The sequence below is a fragment of the Nicotiana tabacum genome, chromosome 19 (genome assembly GCF_000715075.1).
Source record: "Nicotiana tabacum cultivar K326 chromosome 19, ASM71507v2, whole genome shotgun sequence".
In the NCBI taxonomy this organism is placed as follows: Eukaryota; Viridiplantae; Streptophyta; class Magnoliopsida; order Solanales; family Solanaceae; genus Nicotiana; species Nicotiana tabacum.
The window spans coordinates 132,867,853-132,887,131 of record NC_134098.1 but is presented as its reverse complement, the minus strand read 5'-3'; the positions used below and the strand labels follow the sequence as shown (position 1 = coordinate 132,887,131).

Genomic DNA, 19,279 nt, shown 5'->3' with positions numbered 1-19,279 from the left:
TGAGAATATCGTTTTGTTTTGGAAGTGAGTCGGCTTGCCTAGTTCCACGATAGGCGCCATCACGACAGGGGGTTAGTTTTGGGTCGTGACATTACAGAATTATTCTCAGCAGGGAGGATTGTCCTAAAACACCTGAAGAGAGAGAACGCATGAGTAGGATCCTATACGCTAGTGCAGTGGGAACTATCATGTATACCATGACATGTACACATCCTGATGTGGCTTATGCACTAGGAGTGACTAGCCGGAAATCCTGGTGAGGAACATTGGAAGGTGGTGAAGACCATTCTTAAGTACTTAAGAAGGACTAAATACCAATTCTTCATTTATGGAGATTCTGAGTTGAAACTTGAAGGTTATACTGATGCAAGTTTCTCTTCAGATAGAGATGATAGCAAATCTATTTCTGGTTATGTATTCACCTTAAATGATGGTGCAGTGAGTTGGAAAAGTTCCAAACAAGCTACAATAGCTGATTCAGTGACTGAAGCAGAATATATAGCAGCTAGTGAAGCTGCTAAGGAAGCTATATGGATGAAAAAGTTCTTAACTGAATTTGGTGTGGTTCCTTCAATAGAAGGTGTGGTTCCATTATCGTGTGACAATACTGGAGCCATTGCTCAAGCAAAAGAACCAAGATCACACCAAAAATCCAAACACGTCCTGCTACGGTATCACTTGATAAGAGAGATAATTGAACGTGGAGACGTCGAGATTAAAAAGGTTGATAGAAAGAAAAATGTTGTAGACCCATTCACTAAAGCTCTTGGAGCAAAGGAGTTTGACAAGCACAAGTGAAAATTGGGAATGAAGTACAAGAGCGATTGGTTCTAGTGCAAGTGGGAGATTGTTAGGGATATATTAGATATGCTCTAGATCCAATCTCATATTTGATGACATGAACATATGTTTGTGAATGTTATTTGATATAAAAATATATGGCATTTGATATTCATTTATCATAATTATTATTAATTATTTGATTAAATTAAAAAGGTCCTTGATTAAATTTTGAGATTTGTCATCATGATGGAATCATGATAATGAGAGTAAAGTCTCTTACAATTTAACCTAAATTTTATTCTTGATCGTAGGATTATTATTTTGGACATTAGTAATCCGGTTAGATCAATATTTATGTGATCGTCTTTATGGGATAAAGATTAGTTGATCTCATTAACTAAATAACATAAATAGATGATACATATAAAGATATGATCATTGAACCGATTCATTGGATAATTCCTAATGTTTAGAATTACCATAAACTGTCAATAGAATATTCTCTTGAAGAATGTGATGTAAGAGTTTCCTTTGACCTGATATCATCATAGTAATTGACAAGTTATTTATTGTGCTTTGATACTAGACACCTATGGCCCTAGGGCGAAAGTTAAAAGGATATTGGGTACGATTAAATACTTGTAGAATTAGTGATTGATCAAGATGGAATCTGTCAATTCTTGGTAATGAGTTTAAGCTCCATGTTGTCATAAATTATAACCGACCAAATTAAGACCTTGGCCAGGGCGATTGAATGAAAGAAGAAAAGAGTTTCTTAGGTCATTCAATGGTCGATTATTTTTTACACGAACACATAGTCGGCCGCCTATTAGGATTTGACAGTTGAACCATATCCTAGGGTGACCCAGAGCTATAAGGACAGAAAGAATAAATACATTATTCTTCTACAGTTTCTTGAGAGTAAATTGTATACTTTATGCTATCTGGTCGTTAAGGAGTGTTGCTAGACGCCACCCTTGATTAGTATATTGATGTGATCAATTTACTACCAGTTTAGTATTGAACCTATGGGGTCGCACACTAATGAGTGTTCTGATCTTTGCTAAAGGATTAATTACTTTATTATTTGATAATTAAATTGAAGAATTTAATTAGTCAAATAAATTTAGTTATTAGTCCAAATGAAGTAAGTATGTTGCTGCTTCCAAAGCACAAAGGATATAATTAATATTGTGGACAAGTTAAAGTTTTCTATTTTAAATAAGAAAATTAAATTACATCTCTTGGTTGATATATATATATATAGTTGTTGAATTACATAAATGAGTTACATATTTTTATTTTAAAAGTATGACTAAATTGTAGAATTCAATTTAGAATTGAATTCCATAAATGAGTTACATGTTTTTATTTTAAAATGTTGACTAAGTTATAGAATTCAATTTAGAATTGAATTCCATAATTGAGTTACATGTTTTTATTTTAAAAGTATGACTAAGTCGTAGAATTCAATTTAGAATTGAATTCCATAAATGAGTTACATATTTTTTAAATATTTACCATAAAGCATGTGATTTTGTATTTTCCAATGGAAATTATGTGCATATATATATATATATATATATATATATATATATATATATATATATATATATATATATATATATATATATATGTGTGTGTGTGTGTGTGTGTGTGTGTGTGTGTGTGTGTGTGTGTGTGTGTGTGTGTGTGTGTGTGTGTGTGTGTGTGTCCTAATTAAGAATAAGGAAGATATAGATCTTAAACATATTGTAAAGTTATGTAAAAACCAAGAGAGTTATTCTTGAGAAGAAAATTGCTTTGAGAAAGTAATAGTGCAATACAAAGCCAAGATAGAAAATATTAGTACAAGAAAATTATTTCTTGTTCTTCTACCTTTGAGTTGAGATTTTTGAGAAAAATTTCAACATAATATTTTCATTCAATTTGTTCGCGTGATTCCATTGATCAAAGAGTTGATAGCAATGATCAGTCTCGGTGTTGATACGCATAGAGTCTTCGCACTATCGAAGAAATTTAAAACAAGACTCTATTCATGAGGTACGTCTTAGATCCGATCTTTACATGCAAAATAATTTTTAAATACGAAAAGTTCTGTCTAGAATTGTTATTGTATTTCGCTGCATGTTACGAACACCTCTACGCAAACCTACGCAGTCTTCTGATGGAGCTTTATGAACGATTCCCAAAAATAATTGTTATACTGAATACCTATGAATCGGTGAAATTTCCACTCTTTAAACAAAAAAAAACATATTTTTTTAAAGAAAAGACACTAAGATATTAGTTTCGTACACATGGAATAGCATTAGCAAACTTGGTATCAAATCCGGCGGTCAAAGTACTGCCTTCTTTCCATTAATTTGTTTAATGTTACACTTTGACATTAACATCTTTTGTAATCAGTGTTTTAAAAGGCATTTTTGGGACTCGCCTAACGCCCAACGCTCGGGGCTCGCCTAACAATTCTAACGCAAATCGCATGTCGAATTTCCTAATTAATATCGTTGACCTTCAAAATTCTTTAACAAATTAATGATAAAAGTTCTATTCATCGATAGAAATATGAAGATTGAGCATAACTCTAATAATGAGACATAGTATTGCGTATTTATATCTTCATTTGTTATTGGTCGTGTCTTAGTTCATTTGTCCCTCCTTGTTATACACTTTTATTTTGATATCTTAAACTAATTTGTATTTATTCATGAAGGAGTAATATTTTAATTATCGTACTAATAAAATTTTATTAATTATTTACTTTTAGGAAGGTAAAATATGGAGTTTGATAAAAAAAATTAAAGAAATTGTAAGTTTTTAATTATTTAAAAGTTAAAGACGTTATACGTGATTTGTATGCATTAGTTATACTTAAGAATTATGCTAGATATTTATTTTCTATGAGTTCCTTTAATTTTTTTTTAATTTATATTTTATATTTTTTTGTGTTATTATGTTATTTTATTAATTTATAAATTAAAAATTTTAAATATCCACGGGGCTTACGCTCCCCCCCCCCCTCCGGGCTTACGCCTAGCCCCATATCAAGTAAAACGCCCCGCCTCAAGCCTCCGCCTTTTAAAACATTGCTTGTAAGTAGCATACACACACACACACACACACACACACACACACACACACACACACACACACACACACACACACACACACACACACACACACATATATATATATATATATATATATATATATATATATATATATATATATATATATATATATGGGGCATATATATATATATAGTTTTCTTCAATTTTTATGCAATTTTACATGTTTATAAATATTTACTGTCATTATATTATTTTATAAAATATTAAAAATTAAATACCTATGGGGCTTACGCCCCATGCCTCGGGACTTACGTCTCGTTGAGACATATGTAAAACGTGTCGCCTTACGCTCCACGCCTTTTAAAACACTGATCAATCTTGATGTGAGTTCTCTTTATTGGTGAAAAAGAAGTGGGATTGCTTGTTCCCATGCTTGATCAAGGGCTTCATTATTCTTAGTGGCTCGTGTTTCTTTTCATATCTTTACTTTTACTAGTAAAAGATGGTTCGTGTTGCGCCTGGGCCCAAGCATTGGGTTACATATTGTGGACTTTTAACATGAGCTCCTATAATAATTTTTTTTAAACCAGCCGATGATATGTTAACATTGTGAAATTTTTTGCTTGTGTTTGTTTCTATCTGTCTTTATTTTAAATTGTCAATCTAGTTTCAACATTATAAATAACTTTTGTAGTTTCAATTTGTTATTTGTTTGATATTAAAATTTTGTAAGACTTAGAAATTATAAAAGGTATATTCTTATACATTCTCATTAGTACAGTATTTTGATAACTTGTTTTTTTCCAAATGGCTTTATCGCTCTAATTTGTTACAAGCTAAGAAGGTTGTATTAGTTTTGGTAATAGGAATATCTTCTTTTAGAGTGTTTTTCCCCACAATTTTGTCCAATTGTGATGCAACTATAGTGTACCCAATGTATCGTAATGTTCAATGTTGCTTATGCCAAATATCTTTTCTTCTTGATTTGCTTTGAATTAGACAATTTTTATGGTAGCAGTGCAAATCATCTTTCAGATGTACTTTATTCTAATATCACTGGCGAGAGGCTCTTCTTTCTCATCTTTACATTTTTTTAAAGAAAAATAAGGGCTCCTCTTTCTTCGTGCTATGAGGCCTCACTGTGAAAAATAAATTTGGAAAGGACTTACCAGTCATTTCGTCTTAATTAGGATTCTATTAGGGCCACTTATGATTTAAGGATCCATAATTTTTGCACCACCAACAAAATTAAGATGCATCGTCAGGATCTTCAGTGAACCCAATAATTTACCTTAAGTCAGAAACCAGAAACTGAAAATTCAAATAATTTCCAAATTGGAAACTTTTTCTAATATTTCTATCTAATCTAGTTTAATCCAACTGTAGGTCATACGACAAGTTTAGAACTTAAGCCACATTCATCACCGGTAGAAAGCTAGACGCGCTTATAAGAGCATGTGCTCTCACACAAGGTAATATTTTGACTGTAAATTAACGGAGATTAGGATGAGTTTTGTACAGAATCCTTTTTTGCCCTTCCATTATGTGTTATACACCATGTTGAGAAAGACCAACCTCCTATGTACTGTACTCTTGGAGAATTATTTTATGTTCATTGGTACAAGTCTTAAGTACATAAGAGTGATTTTTTAGAGAACTTTCATCAAGAGAGAGGAGAGAAGAAAAGTATTTGTTTTGCTGCAGATTTTTATTCCGACCAGCCAATTTCAAATCATGTTTTCCTATTCGTTAACAGTTGGATCGGGATGAAATTTTAACTGTGTGTTCGTAACATCTTGGAATTTGCTTTGAACGGTGAATATCGGATTTGGAGGATCGTAGCATATGCTTTCGAGCCCCGAACAACAGCTCAAGTTTTGTGGCTTCTCATCTTTCTTCAATTGATTTGTCGTTGCTCTTGTTGCTATTGTTGCTCTGTGTTTGGCACTTGTTGTGTAGCCAATTTGGAGAACTTTTGTAATCCTCTTATTGTTATAGTGGAGTTTTTTGGATCTTTGTGATCCCTTAGTTTTTACCTTCGATTTGAAGGGTTTTCCACGTTAAAATTAGGTGTTCTTTATCTTCTTTATTTTCGGGTTTGCCTCTCCCTCGACATAACAATGGGGTCCTCCTTATGATGCTACGAACGGTTGTCCGAAGTGCAAGGGGTAAACTCGGATTTATTTCTCTGTCTGGATGCTACGCTCCTTTCTTATTCTTTTTTTTTCTCTCTCCAATCAAGAAATGCAAAGAGAAGGGGAATGATTAGTGATGACGGCATAGGACACAGAAAGTTTCGAGGGACAGGACCTGAAGTGAAGGACGAGAAAGAGCGAAATCAATGTGTTCCAATCTCTGGCCTTGCACCGACCATCGATTTTTGGTACCAGCATGAAAAGGTTCGAATCCCTTTACTCCAAATTATGAACACCCGATCGGATCTATCAAGAACGAGCTGACGACTACAAGGGAAGCAACTAATTGTAGTCCCCGAGCCCGCAAGCCAAACAAAAGTTTTCCCCGCACCTCATTAAGATCATATTGGCATACTCTCCCAAAAAAAAAAAAAGCAGACCCCATTGAAGACGGGCGTGAGGTACAACAAAGCTGGAGTAAGCTCCCATATCCGTGAAGGACTGCTTTCCAGCAGAGGAAAACTTCTCGTTGCTGAGCTTGTCGTTAAAGAGTAAGATGATGATTCTATAGAAGCTCCAATTCCTTCACCGAGAACGAGAAGGAAGTCTTATAGAACCCCTCCAATAAGTCTATTGGAATTGGCTCTCTATCAATGGAATTTCATCATCCATACATAACGAATTGATGTGGTATATTCATATTATATTGAACAGTAACCTGCCCCGTCGGCCTAAGCCTCGCTATGAGAACTGACGCTTTCTAACTTTCTATGAGAAGTGGAAGCCGCTTGACTGTAAGGAGACGAGCTCCGCCCCGAAGTTAGGTAATCGGCATGAATTCCTTTAAATGGATCCCTCTTTCTTAATGACTATTCTTAAGGAGTAGGATCCGTTGCCTAGGAGTTCAAAGAAAGATAGCGAAGAAATATTTTACTTTTGAAAGCAAAGAGGAGTGTGGCGGTCGTGCAAGCAAGCGAAGTCTGCCCAACACCGGGACTTACTTTATACAGAGAGAGGAAAATCATCAAATAAAAACTCTTTTTGAATCGAATATTGGATAGGCTAAGCCTCAATTATTGTTGCTGCCCAAAGGTGCTTTATGAAAGTCGGTCAACAGGTGTGAAAGTATGATTAATTCCGTCGATCGAACAGAAACTGCTTCTTGCATTTTTTTCCTCAGTGGCTTGACTACTCTACTTCCTTAGGCATTATGAGGTGAAAGGAGGCAAGCAAATGAAGGGAGGCATTACGGGCCGACTACAAGAAAAACAAAGCTTCGTAGACTCAGTCAAGTCGTTTATATATAGAATGCCGACGACTACTTTTTACTTATTATATATACTAGTATTCGTACCAGCGCGATGCGCAATCTCAATATATATATATATATATATATATATATATATATATATAAGTAAAGAGAAAGGGATTAGTAAGAATTGAACCTAGTTACTATAAAAATCAGTGGTGATCGTCCCGATCACTTTTAGCGGGTGGACTCTCTCTATTAATATGGACCTGAGTCTCGTTCATATTATTTCGAGTTTAATTTAAAAAGAACAACAGACTGTTTGACTTTGCATGTCTGTGTAAAAGAATTATTATAGATGTCATCAAAGTGAATACTTAGTAATTTAAGCATCACGTACGTTTTATTTTTAAGGTTTGAAGTTAGTTTTTAGAAAGTTATTCAACGCACTGTAACTTGTAATTGTGATTATTTTGTTAAAAAGATTTGTAATTTTGAAATATCGTGCAATAAAGTAATTCAAATTTTGAAAAAAAAATAAAAAAATCCTACAATTCTAAATTAGAAATTTTGATGGTGGGGTTTGGGTTTGGGGGAACTAATCCAAACCAAATTAGCATTATCCTTTGCAAGGAAATTCTACCAAAACCAATTGATCGGATGTTTATATCTGCATTAGACATTGACTATTGATAATGAGACTAAGAAAACTCTAAATATTGGACACATATATCTTTACACAGTGTTTTCTTAAAAAGGAGAGCCTTGCAGAAATGTGAAAGTTGTCTCCATGTGAAATGTAGGTTACGGGGTTCGAGATGTGAAAGAGGCTATTAATGCTTGCATTAGGGTAAACGTGGAGTGCAACCCTTTCCCGAATGCTTGCATTAGGCTATTAATGCTTGCAAGGGGAGTGCAACCCTTTCCCGAATCTTACCGTGAACGTGAGATACCTTGTACACTAGGTTGCCCCTTTTTTGTGTTTGTTTTTTTAAACTTAATAAAAACAGTGTTTCTTCACACTTATTAAACAGAACATTTTGACCCAACAAAAAAAGAGGAACATGCAAATAACCAGGGATATGCATAAACTTCTACTCCTAATTTGCGTAGTGGCTTTAAGGATGTCTAATGATATAATAGAATTAGAAGAGTCCTGAGTATCGAGTTATCTTTGTTACGATGTATTTTACCTATCAATATGAGATTTTTATACGCGAATTTAATCGAGTTCCAATACAAATATCGGACACTTGACGAGATGGGAAACCCCAAAAAAAATAAAATAAAAAGAGGAGTCTGGATGGTATCATCTACTGCGCTCTTTCTTTGTAGTATGTCTAATATGCAATTTCTTTTTAAAGAAGTATCCGCCTTCTTATTTACTTAACGGTTTGTTTGGAGTTATTATGTATTATTTAATAATGTATCGCAAAGTATTGTATTATATTATACTATATCGATTTGATGTATACATTATTTGGATAGATCGTATTATTTGTCGTCGTTTCATGATGTCATGCACCAACAATTTGAAGAATAAACTTGTAAGATTATAAAGAAAAAGTAAGGTACGGTGTAGAATTATTATATAAAAAGGCGAGTAGAGGATAAATAAATTTATTTAATACGTAATAAAAAAGGACAAGATGAGAGAAAAAATAAGGAACGACGCGACCACACCAAATCGACTGTTCCATAAAGTGACACTTTTTGTCGTTACATAACGACAAATTTAATGATACGAGAATAACAATCTAAACAAATATTATATTTAAAGTAATAATACATAGAATAGGGTAGGTAACCACCATCCAAATAAGTTGTAAGTTAGACACTAGTACATTGATAAACTTTTCTCCAACTATCATTTCGAACAACAAATTATTTATTTAGTGAGTTTTGTACCATACGATTACAAATTTGAATGTTCTATAAATATGGTAAATTTCAATTAATTTTGACCAAACAGATTTGTGATCAAGTAAGAATCTAAGAAAATCAATTAATAGGATACTAAATTAAATATTGACGCGCACTTTCCTTTTAAAAAATTGGTAAACTTTGGTAGCTTTTCTATACAACAAGCATTAATTAATTGATGCATACGAACACCTTCATTCATGTAAAGAAATCCTTTTCTCCCCTTTTATAAAAGGTTGAAAGAAGTTCCTTTCTTTCCAAGAACTCCAAAAGGTACTTTCTTCAATTAGTTCTTGCTCTTTCTATACTTAACATCTTTGGCTTTTAATCATGGCTTTGCTATTATGAATATATTGTTTTCCCAATTTTGTGTTCCTTATCTCCGAAAGAAATATTACCATTACAAACTTCACTTTTTTCAACATGCACGAACGTTAAAATAAACAACTAAACAGATCCCAAAAAAAAAAGAAAAAAGTCCAAAAACATTACTCTTGTTTTTTAGATTTTTATTATAGTATTCTCTTAGTAGAAAGTTAAATAACATATATAGTTGAGCTTTTATGGAGAAACATGTCAATAAAGTTTCATAATATAGCTGACACCAACTTGTTTGGGACCGAGGTGTAGTTATTGTTATTGTATAAACGTTAGATAACATCTTATTATTGTTTTAGGCGAATCTTTTGTTTGAGTTTCTGTTTGTATTTCTCCATTATGGGGAGAGATTCAAAGCAATATTTTCCCATCTTGAAGATTTTTGTTTAAATTGTGCTAGATCAAGAAAGGGGAGATGGGGCGTGCAAAACTGAAGATGGAACTAATAAGCAAAGAGAAAGCAAGGAATGCAACATTCAAGAAAAGGAAAGAAGGACTAATGAAGAAGTTGTATGAATTTACAACTCTTTGCAATGTGAATGGATGTATGATCATGTATGGACCTAAACAAAACAATGGATCCAACTCTGAGCCTGAGATTTGGACAAACAATAGCATGCAATCTGGTACTAGTACTAATAAAACCTTACAAGTTGAAGAGATTCAGAATCTCATCGACGAATACAAGAAGGAGAGTAGTACAAAAACCTTTGGATTGTCTGATTATTTCCTCAATCGAAACAAGAAAGTTGAGGAAGAGTTGATCAAGTTGAGAAAGAAGAACATGCAGAAAAAATACCCATGTTGGCTAGAGTTCATGAACCAGTTATCTGAAGTTAAGTTAAGGGAATTCTTAACTTTATTGGATGACAAAGTTGAAAAAGTGAAGTCTAGAATTGATTTGCTCAAAGGGAATTTTTCCAGTGAAGGATTAAGCCAATTGACTAATAACAATGATAATGTTAATCCTCTATTGGTACAAGGAGGAATGGAATATGGAGGTAATTTCATAAATAATAATCAAGAACAAGCTGCAATTTATCCTTATTGTAATTCCATCATTAATCATCAAGAAATGATGATGTTAATGATGAATGAGAATGATTGGCAATATAATGGTGCATCATCATCTTCTTCCTCCAATGGCATTGGCAGCAATAATATGAGGTGTGCATTAATGAAGTATGAGACAATGATGTCTCATAACATGATGCTTAATAGTCAAATGCCATATTCATCACCTTATGTAGCTCCAACAATCCTGCAGCCAACTCCATACATAATCATGCCGAGTGCTTTGCCCCAAATGTACCATCCTATGAAGGAGAACGAGCAAGACGAGAAACTAAAACTATCATCTTATTTGAGGCACTAGATCTTCCTTCAGCCTTGAAAGTATGTTGCTGCTTTAGTCAGAATGAAACAATTTCTTCTATCATCAACCGATGTATTACTAACTATTTTTGTTATATTTAAGGTTCTCCCTTTTTGTTTTAGTGTTTTGAAGTAGTACTGGTCCTATAGAGATATTTTAGGACTTGTTTTTTATTTCTATTTTTAGAAGCTTATCATGCCTTTGACACTTCAAATCCTTTTTTTATTTTAATCTATTGCCACATATATTGGTAAGGTAGAAACTCTTAGAAAAAAGAATAAGCTCATAGTTCAAACGCAGTGAGAAGGAAATTATAAATCAACATTTTCAACATTCAAGATCTAGACTTATGCGTCAGTGCACTACTTTCCCCCATTGAAGGTGTTAAATAATTTAGAATATTTGTAATAATGATATGAATTCAAGTTACGTAAACCTACATTGTATGACGAATTCTTACTTGTGATATCAGGCTAATTATCAGTTTTATCAAGTTACCAATTAATTAATTTTTGTAATATACTATACGACATTACGGCATTTCGCTTTTGAATATTTTGAACCATCATGATGGTCCTAACCTCAACCCTTCCCTAATAATAAATTTAATATACCCAGTAGTAATCGGTAAGTTGATGTCATATGACCAGGACTCTTGTGGTCCGGACCTCGCGCATAACGAGAACTTAGTGTACTGGATTGCCCTTTTTTTTTATACCTAGTGTGACACAAGTGGGGATGAGGCCAAGAAGTTACTCTAATGAATAGACTATCAAAATAAATACAGGCTTTACAAAAAATACTAATTATGTACTTTTATCCAATCTAAGCAAGGAGATGCAGGATTCCAATACTTTCTCCTTTTTTTCAAAAATTTCAATTTTTTTCAAAATAAGCGTTTGTTCATAAAATTTTCAATTTAAAGATTTATTTTAAAATTTTTCGAAATTTTAAAAAACTCCAAAAAACTGTTTTTTTAAAATTTTCACTTAGATTACTCACAAAACTTCAAAAACAACCAAAAATTATATTCATGTCCAAACACAACTCTAATTTTCAAATACCATTTTCACCGCTTTTTTTTGGAATTTTACAATTCTTATGTCCAAACGCCCACTTAGTAGTTCAACGATCCTCCCATGTTACCAACAAGAATGAGGGAAAACAAATTGAACAAATTCTAAACACGTATACTCAGAAAACTTTTGGACAAGTCTAAACAAGTCCCTCTGCAATCAGTCAGCGCATTAAGTAATATGATAGACTAAAAAGGAAACATAATAGAGCTAAATTATTAGCTCCATTGTAATATAATAGCTAGGATTGCACGCTGGGGAGGTCATCTTTTGCTTTTAACATTTCATCAATACTGCAAATCTAAAACACAAAGTAGAAAGAAACAGACATCGCAAAAGACAATTGAAAAGAAACTGAACCCTTTTCCTTTCTTAAAGATGAGATAAAAACTAACAAAAGAGACTAGTACAGCCATCCCAGAAGCCACCAACGGAACGAGTATGCCTATATGCCTAATTAACAAAAGCAAAACACAAGGGGAAATAGGGACGCCTTTGATGCTTCAGGACTACCTAGTCATAAGATTGCCTCTTGGAGGCATAGTGACGCCTATGATTCACACACTACTTTTGAATGGCCTTGAATTAATTGAGAGGTTTTTGGTGAGAGAAACAAGAGACGCAGTTGGACCAGACGAGTTGGTCTTCAGCTCCTCCTCAAGTATCTTATCTCCTCCTTTGAATTGCTTCTGCACCATAGTAACATTAAAATCATAATGATATTTGACAAGCATTGCTAAACACTAACAATATTGTCCAGACATTAACTGTTCTTTGATGCAGTGTGCTTCAAACATAAACAACTGTGTCCAAAGCTTTACATGAAGTATTCAGCTAAAATGCAGTACTGCGCTACTTGTTCAAGATTTTCTAAATGCACAAGAAGAGACAGAAACTCACAAGAGAATCAGTTTTCTCGAATACATCAGCTTGACCAGCTGGTTTTGTACTCCTTTTAGCCTTGAGCAATTTCTCACGCTTTTCATAGAAATTAAAATCATCCAATATAGATGTCCTCTCCGAGTAGCTCTTAAATATGTTAAGCATTTCCATACCTTCCTTCAGCCCAATCTGGAAAGCCAGCATCATTAAGAAACAATACAGAAACTGAGAGACGAGGGAACAAATTTAGAGACAAAACCTTAACTTCAAATTCAAATTCTGTCATTCCAATCAGAGACATAAACTGAACCAAATACTAAAAGAACCCACTATAGGAATAGCCAAAATGGTATGAAAGCATACCTCCTGAGTATCTCTGCTATAGGTCACAGGTCTATTATCATTGTTTTCGAGGATAATGTGCCTGAACTGTGTGTTAGGGACATCTTTAACTATGTGCCACTTCACTGGGAAGAACCCGCTCCACTTATCAAGCTGCCAAAAGTCCATGTTTCTGTTGAAGTCAACCTGCCCAACCATCTCAGCTACACCTAAAAACTGTCCACTTCCATTTACCTGAAATTCCATAGACAAAAAACGCAGTAAGTTACATCAAGACCACCCATCACATATAAAATTGTTTCTAACAAAAATAGGGGTAAAGGAATGAGCTTTTATACAGAACATCCATTTAAAAGACGCGTGCACAAATGAAAACAAATCACACTCAGAGGTAAATATTTACTTGCAACGGAAGAAACATGAGACAGAGTATAACTTACTGAAAAGAAGAGGAACACTGGACAGCTTGAACCAGCTCCACTTGCTTTACCCTCAGCATCACGGAAGGCACCATCCAATTTCTTGTTCCCGTTAGGAGTACTTGACCATACATCATATTTGACACACTTGTGAATATCATCTTCACTGTATGACTTGATAACATAAAACTTGGCATTATCGTACTGAGTCTTGAAATCCTCTTTGTTATACTTCTCCTTCTGAATAATTGGCCCAAGCTGGTCCTCCTCAGCAGATGGTTTTGAAGGACTGCTCCTGCTGTCTGCGCGGGGACCACGAGGTAACTCAGTTGAGGCCTCAAACACACCATTTCTGGTGAAATTTCCCCGTGATTTGAATCTGTAATTCCCATTCCACATTCTACCATTTGTTTGGTAGTTAGTGGGATCATACGGCATGAAAAAACCTTGATTTTGACTGGTGTATGATGGGAAATCCCCAGCCATATGAAACCCTTTAATCAGGCCTCCAGACTGGATATCGGGCCGAAACTGCCAACATAAAGAGATTAAAACATGTTAAAGCGACAAAAAGAGAAATCATACTCCCAATTCAGCACTCATGACATGCGAAAAGACATCAGGAAACGAAGAACTTAAGAGCCCTTTTAACATAGGTTTCCTCATTCAGGGAAACATTATACAAACCTTGTTAGCTGGTTTGAAAGGCTGAGCTTGATGGTTAGACTTTGGCAGATTTGACGCAGCAGTAGACTGTCGAGTCTTTGGGTTAAACAGCACGGCCGAGTTTTTGCTTGCGAAAGAACTATTTGTTTTTGTGGAATTAAAACCATTTGACTTGTCTGAACCATTTCGGCCAAACGTTGATTTAACATTCCCAGATTTGGGAGCAGCACTATTGGTATCTGCACAGTATGTCGAACCCCATGTATAACATGGCAAGGACTCTGAACCATATGAGACAGGTTGTTGAAGATATCCAGATGATAGATAAGACTGCTTCCCATCGCCTCCCACAAATCCAGCACTGTAAGGATTATAGCCAGGAAGATAGTAGAGAAGGGAACCATTATCTGATTGAATACCCTGAAAATCACCAGATTGTATTTAGTTGTCAGGCAACAAAGCAATTTAAAATAATTTGCGTATTAGAGAAGTAGCACTAACCGCATTAAAGTAACCTTGATCGTCTAACTGATTAAAAGCCCCGTTATAGCCTGCAAAAAGCAGCAAATTACACGTTATCATCCAAACAATTCTAATAGATAATTTAATAGCAAAGCAAGTAAGTCCACAGATCAACGTTAAGGAATAAGGAGTAAACAATTGAAAATATAGTATGCGCCACAATCCGTAAACAAGTACTGAAGGATGTGGCAATCTCTCTTAAAGAGTACATAAAATATGTCCTAAAAATATAGTTTATCATAAGCCAACCCTTATAGAATGTAGCAAACTTAGGCTAATCTGCGGACTTTTCAGCACTTGCGACAGCTGTCTGAGAAGCTCATCCCCCTTAATTTAACTTGTGCTTCAACAAAACTTAAAGGCACAATAAGAAAAAAATTAACATCTTACAGTAAATACCTATATGAATAAGATACACACTTAATTTTCACAAGAAAAAGAACAAGTTTCAATCAAGATTTTTTTGTATTTTTATATACCGAATTGTATTAAAGTGGTAATGATAACAATAGTTATGTCTGTGCAAGTCTGATCAATAACAAATACTTTTGCAGCATACTTTTTTCTATGATCTGTCCATCATGAGTGAAATAGGAGCTTATTCGAAAACTAAAGGAACAATAACAAAACCAATTCAATATCTGACCTGGGTAGTAGTAATCGCAATAGCTAGCAGGTGGATAATAAGCACCTTGCTCTGCAATTGGTGGTTGATCAATTTCACCCTTGATGCCAGTCACAGCTCCCAAAGATGACAGCGAGTCAGAAACTTTTCCATCTTTTTTTGAAATCTGTACATGTTTGTTGTTTACCGAAAATTAGAAAGAAAGAAGGATGGCACAAACATTCAGAAGCATAGAAAACTAGACTATACGCATGATCATTTAGGAGAACCAAACAAATGCCCACTCACAACTAAAAACATGTGGGATTCAAGAGAAAAGCCATACAAATACTCCTCAAACCTAGCTAGGCATAATCTTTGTACCCAACCCAACCCCTCTGGCCAACCCCCCCCCCCCAAATCCTTAGAAATATATGTCCCAAAAAACAGGTACTAGAGCATTTGGGCAGAAAAGATATTCAAACGTGGAATCAAGAAAATAGGATCTTTGGAATCACAGCTCCCAAAGAAGACAGCGAGTCAGAAACTTTTCCATCTTTTTTTGAAATCTGTACATGTTTGTCGTTTACCGAAAATTAGAAAGAAAGAAGGATGGCACAAACATTCAGAAGCATAGAAAACTAGACTATACGCATGGTCATTTAGGAGAACCAAACAAATGCCCACTCACAACTAAAAACATGTGGGATTCAAGAGAAAAGACATACAAATACTCCTCAAACCTAGCTAGGCATTATCTTTGTACCCAACCCACCCTTACCCCCCCTGGCCAACCCCCCCCCCCCAAATCCTTAGAAATATATGTCCCAAAAAACAGGTACTCGTGCATTTGGGCAGAAAAGCTATTCAAACGTGGAATCAAGAAAAAAATGTGAGAATGCCAATCACAGAAACAAGTCCTAGCAAAACATATCCAACTCAGCTAACCTACTTGCTGCTTTGCAAAAAATGTTTTTACATACAACAATCTCAGAACCACACATAAAGGCGTGTCAAAAAGAGAGAGTGATAGAGTTGCAGCATACCAGATCCTTCTCAGTCAGCTTAATAGACGAATCAGATTTCGATCCTGGAGCAACTGCTTCAGCTTAAAAATAGTTAAGCAATAACAATATAGACAATCGTTTAGTAAGTTCGACTTCAAGTCTTGACAATAGAGCATGTAACTTCAAACAGAAAATCTGGAATTTTAAGTAGGGACATTGGAGTGAATTGTAAGCATTATTGTCTTAAAGACAGTAATCATCACATGTCTGATGTCAGCACATGCACCTACGACTAGGACAATTTATGTTTGCAATTATAACACCAAAATTTAGCATGCCCCTTTGCTTTCAGTTTGCAACTTTATCCACCATAGGAGCTTGACCAAAAAAAAAATAGAGATCAAAGCTGTTTCCTGAAAACATAATTTCAAGAGTTCAGAGTTCATACATTCCCATATGGAAACTTATGTTGAACTCTTCCTCGAGATTTTGAGATTCATATATTCCCAGTCACCTCATAACATTCAAAAATCCTCTAGCCAGCAAAAAAGCATCAAATCATATTTTGGAACAATTCAGTCTTCAAATATTTCCAACACTGACCAAATAGTAGATTGGAAAATTATACACATTTATGAAGCAGCTAGGAAATGTACTACAAAATCCAAGAACATTGCAGAGCCAAATATTAGCGGGATACGTTTTTCTATAATCTTCTCTCCTGCCATTGTTGAGCTTCAAAATCCAATTCCTGACCTGCGACCAGTTGACGTAATGCATAAGGTAAAAGGAAAATATACTCTTGGAGAACAAATAAAAGGTTAAGAAAAACAGTTCAATAAGACATAATTGAGAGCTTCAAAATCTTTTAAGAAAAACTTTCTAATCCATGCAGACAAGAATATCTTCCAAGAACTTTGAATTAAACACATGCCTTACAATCACATGTATACAATGAAAGACAATGAAATTCATTCCGGGCCATGAACTTGTAGATAACAGAATAGGATTAAAAAAACAAAAAACAAGGTATTTTCATGCCTAAAAGCAAGGAAATGAAAGATAGCCCATCAAATGTAAGGTTTCCCTCACGCTATCCTTAAATTGACCAACAAAGAAACAGGGTGGACTAATACATTTGAATCCAATGATTACCCATAAAACAAGGAGAAAGAGAAAATATAGTCCCTCAATCCTATACTAGTGCTTGTGCTTTATAACAACGCAAGAATATCAGCTAACTAACAGGAACATACGGATTTTCAATATCACACCACAAATAATGGGAAATTTTTTTATGACACCTCGACTATTCCACTGGTACCAAATAATTGGAAATTTCCAGGAAAAAAAAGTAGCAAGCTATAAAATACCTAGACTTAGGTCTGAAAATGAATCACATAGTCCCCCAAAAAAATGGATAACAATACAACAGCTTTGTATAATGCATGTCTATTTCAGAGCATGTCATCCATTTGTCCACAAAAAAATAAAGCTACCATATAGTTTTTCACCCAATACAGAAAAACGAAAGGAACTTTAATCTCAATAAAAATGGAAAAACATGCTTAATTCTAGAGGAAATAAATACAAAAAATAAAAATAAAAATCCCAAAACGACCCCTTTAACAGTAAATCATGCTAAACCACAGAAAATAAAATCTCAGATCTTTCTTGCTCTGACATGAGTTTGTGTATGTAAATAAAAAACACGGGAAAAAAACTTTTTTCCATTTAAATCATATGAAACAGAAAAGAACCCCATAAATAATCTTTCAAAAGAAATAAAGGGTTTAGATCTTTGTTACTCACTTACAGCAACCAAAAAAAAACTCAAAAAGAAAAATCAAAGACTCACCTTTTACAAAAAAAAAAGCAAAACCACCGATACAGTAAGGGATATGGTTTTGAACCACACAACCGCTATGGAATAAACGAGCGGTTTTCCTGTGGTAAGGTTTTGGGAAAACGAAAGAGAAAGAACGAATAGAGAGCTGCGCGAGTATAATAGGAGGCGTGGAGTGTAAAGGTACTGTGACTAAAACCCTTAATTTTGATCTAACGGTCGATATTTGTTTCTTGTTTTGGTGTGAATGGTTATGGACCGTGGATCTTATAGTCAATGGCTGGTACTAAAGATTCTTGTTGCTGCCTATTTGAATGGTGGACGAGCACTATTGAGAGAGTCCAATTTTATATTCTTTATAAAAACAAAATATATATCTATTGATTTTTTGGATATTGAGAAGATATTTTATGGCACTTGTAATATTATTTGTTTTACATTTTTAAGTTGAATTTGGTTTGGGATTTTTAAAAAAAAAAATTAAATGGAGAGTAGATAAATAATAAGAAGTTGTTACAAGTATTAGGTTTGACTGTTAGTGGCAATTGACATCTTTGTTTTTTCCCTACAATTGGCTTTTAATGAGAAAAGGAACGCATGTGCTTTATAATGAAACACATGGCACATGATTTAAAATATTCTTCATTTATGCCATGTCTTTTTTGATAAATATCTATATATAGAAAGGATATGTTAATACCGAGACAAATTATTGACCTTATTCATAGGTATTTTTAAGGAAAAAATTTACAATAAAATATTAATTTAAGTGTTATATAACTCAAGGTAGACCGCAAGATTAAAAAAAAGAGCTCTTAAAAGGTTTTGTTCATATTTATATCTTCAACAGTGAGAGAATGGTGATTTTTATTCAACCAACCATAAAGAAGAGTAGCATCAAAAAGCAAGGTGACAATATGAATAAGAAATATCAAATATTCTAAAGGTATAGAAGCAACTAAAAAAATGGGATTAAAATAACATAATGGTCACATATA

At 34.2% G+C, this 19,279-nt stretch overlaps 1 protein-coding gene across 1 annotated transcript; it reads right to left on the bottom strand.

Annotated features, from left to right (window-relative positions):
- Positions 1 to 12,261: 12,261 nt before the first annotated feature.
- Positions 12,262 to 18,625, bottom strand: LOC107817391 (YTH domain-containing protein ECT4). Its single transcript, XM_016643197.2, has 10 exons — positions 18,294 to 18,625; positions 17,136 to 17,191; positions 16,475 to 16,536; positions 15,471 to 15,615; positions 14,804 to 14,853; positions 14,324 to 14,722; positions 13,658 to 14,167; positions 13,239 to 13,451; positions 12,894 to 13,064; positions 12,262 to 12,682 (listed from the first exon to the last, which is right to left on the bottom strand). Exons 2-10 carry the CDS (start codon positions 17,161 to 17,163, stop codon positions 12,551 to 12,553), a joined length of 1,710 nt encoding a protein of 569 aa, XP_016498683.1. The 5' UTR covers positions 17,164 to 17,191; positions 18,294 to 18,625; the 3' UTR covers positions 12,262 to 12,550.
- Positions 18,626 to 19,279: the final 654 nt, after the last annotated feature.